Here is a 9,909-nt window from a genome sequence, read left to right as displayed (position 1 = left end):
TACAGTACCCTGACCCAAAATGGCTTTGTTGATACATTACAGCATAATGGGTCTCTGACATCGACTGTATATCATATTATATCCAGTGGCGAATTAAAGGGGGCAGCTAAATTGTTCAATAGTCTGTGAGTGCCATGTAGAGGTGCCGTAATCATAAATTTCCTCACTTCAGTCCCCACCATGGTGGGACTGAGGTGGTACTGACCCTTTATCAGTGAAGTCTCTCCCTGGGCATATATTAAACATTCCTTGATTCGCCACTCATATCATTTATTTTGTCTTTAAACATTTAGAATACAATGACAAACATAATTAAAAAACGAGCACATCTAAAATCCCACGATGGAATTGGCGACCGGAACCCAAAGGGCCCCCACTCTCAGAAAGCCACAGGGCCCCGGTCCCACCGTTACGCCACTGGCTGCCTCACAGTTCACGTGTTAGTGAGTACGGTACTATTCCACTTATTTTTGTTTCACTTTATGTATTCACTTATTTTCAACACCGGTTTCGCAGAGAAATTATCACTTAGGACTTATTTTTCCTCTTTATCGGTAGTAAATAATATTCCTGCGAAATAACAACTAGAATTAGAACCTGAGTATTTATGTTCCTTTAATTAAAAATGTAAACTGTATAACCGTTTGATAGACCATTGCAATCTCAGCTGGTATACTTACGAATCTTCGCCATTGAGAGAATCTCCAAATCCTGGAGTATCGACTACGGTTAGCCTCAACTTTACCCCACACTCCACAATGTCGATTGAGGACCGCTCAATACCCACCGTTTTGCTTATTCGTTCTATAATAATACAATATACAAACAATAACAATAATAAGAGTAACATTAATCAGTTTTATGTCAGTTAGGTCGGACTGTAAGTAGGGCTTACGTTTAGTTCTGGGGATTAACGAATTATGTCTTTTCTTGTATTAAACCGCCTTCCCTGCCACCAATAATGGGTGCCTTCATTCCCCATGTTTCATAGCCACTAACTTATTCTTATGCTTATTCTTTATTGGCAATCAATACAGCTGGATGGGAGGGCCTGGTCTCTAAGTAAACTTAATTACTGTAACACGTGCCAGAGAACCACTCCGGCATCAACCTGCTTCAATTCCCCTTACCTTCTGCATTCGGAACGGCTCTATCACAATATAAATCTGTCAGGAATAGACTGTTTACTAGTGTAGATTTTCCAAGTCCCGATTCTCCTGAAAATATGGAAAAAAGCAAGATATTAGACAGGAATATAGCTGTCACTGTATACAAAATCAATTTTTGTGCATGCCTATACTCAATGAATGGACTGTTCTAAGCCATCCCTTGGATATGTTACTAGTATGTTTTGATACCACAAAACGGCAGCGTAAACGTACGTAAACGCGTGCGTTTGTGTGGACAACACGTAGTGGGACAAGCGCGTATCCCTGGCACTGTTTTATCGGTCAGATGACACTCTGGAGAGGTGGTCCATAGGCCTACATTGTGTATCAATTGTTCAAATATATTTATATATTTATATTTATTTGTTTATATTGATAAGTACTACTGTGTAACTGCAGATATCCTAAATGATGCTGTTGCAAAAGCAAGTAGTGACGCTTTTTGAAAAAAAGAGGTCCAGATTTCTCATATTTTGCATAGAATTAGTCAACTTTTAAGCAAATGGGTCCACATTATTTAAATTTACACGTAAAGTGGGTCCACTCCGATATACCCCGATTGTCCCGCACTGTTTAAAAATCTTGGCTACGGCATTGCACCCAACAATTGTAGTTTATACTAAAGAATAGAATACAGGATTTGAACCAACAACCTTAGGATTGCAAGGCATCACAAGCTCCAGCTCAAGGCCTTGTCGAAAGTAATGTATATCATAAATTAGTAACTTCCTCTTTACAATGTCGGATTTACTTTGGATACAACAATAATGAACATTGTGTTGTGGCTCTAAAGGCAGATAGTTCACACAATGCATACACAAAAACATCACAATAAAAACATTGAATTCGCATTATCTATAAATAACAAATTGATCATATTATTACCTACGACCATCAGTGTGAACTCGAAGCCTTTCTTGACCGATTTCCGATGCACTTGGTCCGGTAATGTCGCAAATCCAACGTAGTTTGTCGTCGAACTCTAAAATAAACATAGAAAAATAATGTTTTAATCCAAAAAGAAAGTATTACTATAATATTTTGATCTTGTCAGCTACTTTCTCTCTTATTGGATACAAATAAGAATAATTACCTCGGTCATTGTCCAAGTAGTGTGTTTCAAATTTATATTCAATAAACGTAGGTCTCTTAGGTGTATCCACAAACTACATTTATCATCCCGGAAATACAACGGTTAAATACAAAACTAAATCACATGTTATTTCATACCATGATATTCATCATATCGAAACTACTCAAAACGCTCGTATTCTATCACTGCTGCCGTCCGGTATCTATTTACGCGCGCAGTATGTGCTCACTCACACTTATAACTGTGTAGCTGCAAAAATAGGTGGAGAAAAGGGCGTTCCCCACCTGGCACAAACACCTCTTCCTGCAGCAGCCAAAACTCTATAACAATGAATGAAATCATTTTGATGAAAGATATAGGAAACTTATTAGAACTCTTCTCTTATCCGTATATACGTCCGAAACGTATTTCCAATTGCAATTTTACATCTCATATTAAAACTACTTATGTATTTCTTTTCATTGATGTTGCGTGTTAAATTTCCAACCGAATGCTTATATAAAATTTTAATGGATTGTAATCTCAAAGTCGATTAGGTATATATTGTGGTATATGTCTTCATAACCGATATCTTATTCAGAGAATTGTCTCAAGTGAAAACATCAATTGCATCATGTTATTATAACACTAACAATAGGGAAGTCGCATTGGCAGAGACCTCGCTGACAAGTCTACAACCAAACAATGGATACTTCATTGTGTCATACTATAGCAAATAAAGTACTAGAGCCTACTTTGTATCTCGTTCTAAATAACACTCGTCCCACATTCGATATTTTAACAGGCAATTTCAGATCCAACATTATATTTATATAGGCCAACTACGGTATGTTTGAAACTCACCGGCAGTGGCCCTAGCGTGTCGCTCATTTCGTCTGTTTCCATTGCGAATAGTGTAAGCCAAACACACCCAAACAAAATTACTATGCTTCACACAACGATAGGTAAAGTATCTTCGGTTGAATGTCTCAAGAATAAAAGTAGAGCTAGCTTGCGAGTCGTTTTCATAACTCATAAATTAGACCTAATTATGCAATGTCAATATTAACTGAAAGTAGAGTGACCCGATCGCTCCTTAAGTACGCAATGAATGTATCAAGACATTATATATATTTGCAACACAACAAGAATAGCATGAAATATGTCATGAAATAGCTATGGATTTAAATCATAACAATGGTTATATTGAAAAATCATTGGGATTCGAACAAAGAACCATAACGTGAGAGGATAACGCTAATCCAGCACCGAACTCAATAAATAAGTTTGTCTATATAGGGTCTTAGTATAATAATAGTAGACAATATTCCTACCCTGTATTTGCTATCAAATCAATTTTAAATGCAAAACATACGAAAGATGTGCTAGGGTAATAAAACTATATCTCTAACACAAGGTTTAATAACTATAATGGTACTTCTACAGCTAAAGAACACACGATTATAAAACTTTAAGAAGTAACTTACTTTAGACATGGCTATGTAGACAAATGCTCATGCACTGTATCAGCTGTTATCGTCTAAAATGTACCGTCAAAAGACATCAGAATTCTCAACTGACATACATACTGAATGAATACACAGAATAAATTGTTTGCTGTCTGTGACTTTAGTTACGGTACCTAACAAACCCCGCGGTATTATACTGTATTGCCATATAAACTGATAAATACAATACAAACTAAGTTACTTTTGTGTAGTTCGAACTTGAGAGGACAATTCAACCACACGTTCTATTTACTACGGCACTCGTTGTTGAATATGAATACGTAATGGTTTAATAATTATGAGAGGGCGGTTTATTGTAAGTTGTCCGTGACCCCAAATGATGGAATCCTTTATTTTCTCTCACGTACCCGAATACATGTTGGGTTTTCCAACTGATTTCACATTCCAGGCATTTTGTGTAAGGAATTATGCACTAAATCTGACCATTACGGCGGCGACATCTCAAAAGTGGGGGCGCGCGTATGCCATTTTCGTGATTTCTGAGGAGGAATTGGAGGAAAAAAAAGAATGAAAAGGGAAAGGAAAAAAAAAAAAAAATTTGCACTGATTATTATGATTATTAATGCCTGACTCTGGGTGTGTTCTTTTGTGTTTTGTTTATAATTATTATTTTTTTGTTGTTGTTTATTATTATTGTTATTATTATTGTTATTATTATTATTTTTTTTTCCAGGACCACAATGAAAACATTTCTTTAAAATGATTGTGTCATCCTGGCTAAAGATATTAGTAAATACTAATTGTACTACGGTACCGTTCCCGTGGATATTGGGTCCTGTCATTCCATCATTTATGCTTACCTACCACAATTTTAACCCATATTAGGTAAGTGATTGACAGTCAACTTTTAAATTTCATTACTTACTATATCTGTAGATGGCCTGCAGGCGCGGATCCAGTAGGGGAATGGCCCCTTTTTCGTTTTGGCACTAATTAAAAAAAAAAATTCACTACATATTTGTAAGCGCTACTCACTTACGGTATCTATTCTGAAACCCACCTCCCTTTGAAAAATCTGGATCCGCCCCTGGCCTAACTACGCCCCTTGCTGCTCTTGTCAAAATCCTTGCCCCATGGATATATTAAATTTTATGACATTTTTCAGTGGCGCCCTTTTATTGCAATTGGGACCAAGAGAGAAGGATACGATAGGTTGCCTATATGTAGGCATACAATGCCTCTTTTTATATATTTTGATATATTTATTTATTCATCATCATCATCATCTTCATCATCCTCATCATCAACAGCATCAATAAATGGAATGAATATTCACCATTATTCTCTTCCTCCTCATCATCATTACAATAAATAAACTTATGTACATCGCTACCGCTGTCATGAGCCGTTATCGTCCTCCTCCTCCTCTTCCTCTTCCTTCTGCTTCCTTTTCTTCTTCTTCCTCCTCCTCCTCCTCTTCTTCCTCTCATCTTTATAATCTCCATTCTCCTCAAGTTCATATTGACTGTATACAAACACGTCACGGTTCATAGTTATCACATACATTTGAAAATGATTTAAACATCTGCCAATACTTGACAAGTAGGCCCAATCGAATATCGTCTACCGAATGATAAAGGATTATGATCAGTGTCAGAAGAATACTTAAAGGATTTAACAGGAACGTTTATGTGTCGGATGTCAGTTGCAGTCCTTGTGTTGATGTCAAAATGTGTATTAAAACGTGACAGGGATCATGAAGGAAGCAAGAAATGCCAGCAACAGCACCACCACCATCTTCAACAACAGCACCAACAAACAGCACCAACAAACAGCGACTAATAAATTATAAAATATATGAGACCTATAATAATTATGTTAAAAAAAGTACATTTCAAGACTACGTTATATTTGATAAACATGCCTATACTGTAGCCATGATTATCCTAAATCCTACAAATGATCAAAACACCCACACGATAATATGGAACCATTCAGAGCACACCAAACACTTCGTACCAGAGGTTGATATTAAGGAACAGTCCATTACGTTTGTCGTTCACTGGTGTCGTGATTTACCGTACAGTTTATTGGACCTTAGGGATGGATACATGATCTTAATCAATTACAATGAGAGACAGATCCAAACCAATTCAGGTTCGCAGATTTACAGACTTTTTACTATAAAATTCTGGTAAGGAGTTGGGAGTGGGGATGTCCGATGGGCTTCTATGACAATTTCCATCGAACGTGTATTTCACACCGAAGACACATCCAACCAATCCAACGATCAAAATTGGGCATTTTACCCCGTTCTGAGAAGTTATAAAAAGTATTTGTAAGTAATAATAATTAAATTCATAAATTAAAAATAAGAATTAATTTGATTATATTGGTTACTCTCTGTATAAGGCCATCTAGGCTAATGTATAATGTTTCAAAGTTGCTTTCAACCAGAGCGTTGATGATTACCAGGTTACTGTTCGTCATAGCCGCATCATGATTATCGCTCCATCGATGTTCAGACTTAAACTTATAGTTCTGGATGTTTTCAAAAAGAATGGAAGTATAAATTTATGGAAATGGACTGTGGAACATAGTGGACAACCTATCACCCCCATATTTTCCTGAGATTTCTATTGGTTTATTAAAATACGCCTGTGTACATTCCTAAAACTTGGCATTTTGGTGTTGTTTATAAGCACTCAATTTTAAATAGAGGGGTCAAATGGAATCGAAAGAATACACTAATAAAACTAGTCAAAATAAATACCGTTTGCTATCTCTCTATTAATACTGGCATTCACAATGGGGTCAGGTATATTCAAGAGGTTTTTATTTTGATTGCAGTTATGCGTAAAATTGGATCGTGTGGCAGATGGGACCTATCAGACTCGGGCTGACTGTTGCTCCGACTATGCCCTGCTCTAACGCTTTGCTAACTGTATTAAATCCAAACATCAAATTGTTTTTATGTAAAAACGATGTATAGCCACAGTGAATTACATAGGCTGGTAATCAAATACTACAGTAATTGGTATTTATTAAGCTGATGGTGGTAACCATATCGCTAGCAATTAAATAAGCAATTTATGATAATACTATAGATATCTAGGGCCTGAAAAAGCTATATAAAAATAATGACGATAATTGACCAATAAACTTGACCATTTAAACATGACTGATTATATTGTTATTTATTAATTTATACTAAAATCATAAAATGATAAACCGAAAGTTAAATTCATTACATTCTTGGCCCCTTTCTGCTTGACTTAGACTAAAGCTGGTTAAATTCCCGGAGTCAAACAACCATTGATTAACAAAAGCAGTTATATCAACCTACATATTTATATGATAATATTCTTTGGTTCTGAGATGCACCTAAAACTAAAATGACTTGCGTTGTGACATCGAAATCCCCACCTCACATTGTAGGCAAAACTGTCTGTATGCCTAGGCCTATTAAATTAAAAAGAAAAACCTTTAAACTAATATTAATTGTTTGAAATGCTTGAAAAAGTCACCATTTTAATAGAAAAATAGGCTGTAATGAAAATACAGGTCTTTCCATGGCCATTTATGACATAAAATACATTTCTATAGCTTGTTTTGATTGGCTTTTTAATTTGGCCAGTGGTGGTAATCGATGGATTTTCAAGAATTTAACATATGCACAATTCTAACAGGGCTAGGAATACGCGCATGTCCCACAAAACACACGTTTACGTACTTACGCTGTCGTTTTGTGAGAACCTTGGCAACAAGTTTTCAAGGGGCAGTGGAGGTCATATAGGGATTGTTCTGCAAATCATCAAATCTTAATTGTTTTGATCTGCGTTTCAATTCAATATTTTGAATCCATTTGAGTGTTTCTCCAAAGCCACACTGGGTTTATTTTAATGCCTCTAATTAGAAATAGACCCGAAAAAAGCAGATAGGCCTATTGTATATCATAAAGCATTCAATCGACTGAATTAAGAAAACATCTTTAACAATTGCTATTTAAACAAATCCATGTGACAGGGTTGTACAATATCAATCTTCTTGATCGACTTGACTTCTTTTCAATTAAATGACTCACGATTTTTTCATCATAATCGGGTCAAAAGTGAATCGGTCTTCATATATACCACCCATCAACATCCGTTCCCGAAGGTATTTCAGCATATGAATGAATTACACTACATTGCCTCAATATTAAATCGCCAAAGTTTCTGCACCAGTTCAATGACAATGAAATGCATGCTGTAAACATACTTCTTTGAAACATTTTTTTTGGGCGTAGAGGCGTCGTGGGTGGTAACATATTACCTTGACAAATATCAACATTTTTATCTATTTTTGAAACACACGAATGTTGATTCGATCGTAAGTTTATTTTGTTAAGTTTAAGATTGTTCTATATTCAACCAATACATTGTTATCACGGTAATTGCATGGAAATCTCGTCGACCCGAACAAGAGACACTTTTTGCGGTGCACTACACGTTCTTTATCACACTGAGCTAAGTTCTACCACTTGACTATGTACGCTAAGCGTCCACTCGATACATTGACGCCTCGCAAATTAGGCAACGAAATCGCTATAATTACTTGAAATGTCAGTCACTGATGAATTTTAATAAAGTTTAGCACGGACATGTGCAGTCCATACTTACCGTTGTGGTTAAGGTGAATCACTGTGTAGGTTTAATTACCATGGTTTCGCTGCGTGCGACTCGGGCAATTAACACAAACATAAACAATGCAGTATAGTATTGTTGTAATTTTCGCGGTACAACAAAAAATACAGAAACATTGTCTTGTAGGCCTAGTTATTAAAAATTAAAATGGCTAGAAAGAATATTATGAACTGATTGGATAAAACTAAAAAACGAGTGTTGATCATAGTGGTATGGAAATCAGAGAAGAAAGGACCATGCAAAAGTCAGTTCTTAAAAAGACAGATTAAAGAAAAAGAGGAGAGAGAAGGATGATGGAGAAGATGGATGAGAAAGAATAGATAATATGAGAGTAACACCAAGGAGTATGGACGGATGGAAGTGTGAATCAAAGGAGTAAGACGATTATTTTATTTACCGTACCTTTTCACCACCATGATATGAGCTCACTCTTTCCCTTGCTGATGCAGCATTTGTAACTGTAGGCGATGGTGCTGGGCTCGACGTATCGCTGCTATAGCGACGGAAACGATTACCGGTACTCCTAGATCCACTGTCGCCCGTCAAATCACCAGAGTCCTTTCTATCCCGATCCCTGTCTAAAAACCGATCCCGTGCCGAGCTAACATCTGAAGAATAACGATCGTACCTGTCTGTTGGGGATGTGGCCGACGACGGAGTCCCGTAACGGTCGCTAAACGACGAACCTGTCGGTGATAAATGCTACAGTATTAATATTATTGACGAGCGTCAAAGAACATTATACTATTTTAAATGAAAAGATATCGATATCAATTCTGTAGGACATTCCAGGATTTTAAATTAATTTGATAGGTATTTAGAACATGACAATCGCCGGCGTATCATGAAAAAACGAAACTACTAGGGTAAGGTCTAGTGAGTATTGTTTATTCTTAAAATATTTACTGAAGTAAACGGAACAATCTCGAAACAAAAAGGTTATTGTGCAATTAATGTAGAAATAAAAGTATCCGTGCTGTAACTAACTGTGAAGTACAAGCGGTACATTATTAGAGACGTGATCATCATAATGTCTTCAGGCCATTGGTGTTTACAATAAAAGTTCCGTTGTCATGGCTATAGTTCACCACTGGACATCGTCATGATAGATTTCAATCCTTTGAGAATACTACTGATGTGTAGCAGCTATATGGAACGCGCAGTCACACCGTCAAACCAAACGAACGGATCAAAGGTATTATTCAGATAGGATTAAAAGATGACATATTTGTCATTGAGTGAATTAGGCTACTGTAGCCTTTCTAGCCTATCTCGTAGGAGCGGGATGTCTGCCGAGGATGACGCCCTATAACGGAAATGATACTAAGATAGCAGTCTTCATTAAATTACGACATTGGGAAACGGGAAAAATTACTATTACTTTGAAACGTGATGAGGTGCAACATAATGTAGAATGTCATTACTCACAATTGTTTATCTCAAATTCGTTGCCATTTTCATATACAGTATATATACTGTCTCTTATACACATCTAGATGTGTATAAGAGACAGG

General features: G+C 36.4%; 1 protein-coding gene across 4 annotated transcripts in view; it reads right to left on the bottom strand.

Annotated features, from left to right (window-relative positions):
- The window catches only part of LOC117121921 (septin-2-like), a 16,973-nt gene that overhangs the window by 5,919 nt on the left and 1,145 nt on the right, over nucleotides 1–9,909 (bottom strand). The window contains exons 2-5 of one of the 4 annotated variants that reach the window (XM_033267320.1): nucleotides 8,798–9,081; nucleotides 2,055–2,151; nucleotides 1,131–1,217; nucleotides 681–804 (exon numbers count right to left, since the gene is read on the bottom strand). In XM_033267320.1, coding sequence (XP_033123211.1) covers nucleotides 681–804; nucleotides 1,131–1,217; nucleotides 2,055–2,151; nucleotides 8,798–9,081 — 592 coding nt within the window. Of the gene's footprint in view, nucleotides 1–680; nucleotides 805–1,130; nucleotides 1,218–2,054; nucleotides 2,152–2,262; nucleotides 2,373–3,105; nucleotides 3,245–3,728; nucleotides 4,010–8,797; nucleotides 9,082–9,909 lie in introns of those variants that run through there. The other 3 variants (XM_033267322.1, XM_033267321.1, XM_033267323.1) reach the window with 3 other exon arrangements.

This window comes from Anneissia japonica, unplaced genomic scaffold, assembly GCF_011630105.1.
Source record: "Anneissia japonica isolate Jap-2015-1 unplaced genomic scaffold, ASM1163010v1 scaffold352_len1594369_cov220, whole genome shotgun sequence".
Taxonomy (NCBI): Eukaryota; Metazoa; Echinodermata; class Crinoidea; order Comatulida; family Comatulidae; genus Anneissia; species Anneissia japonica.
This window is presented reverse-complemented; position numbering and strand designations above follow the sequence as displayed.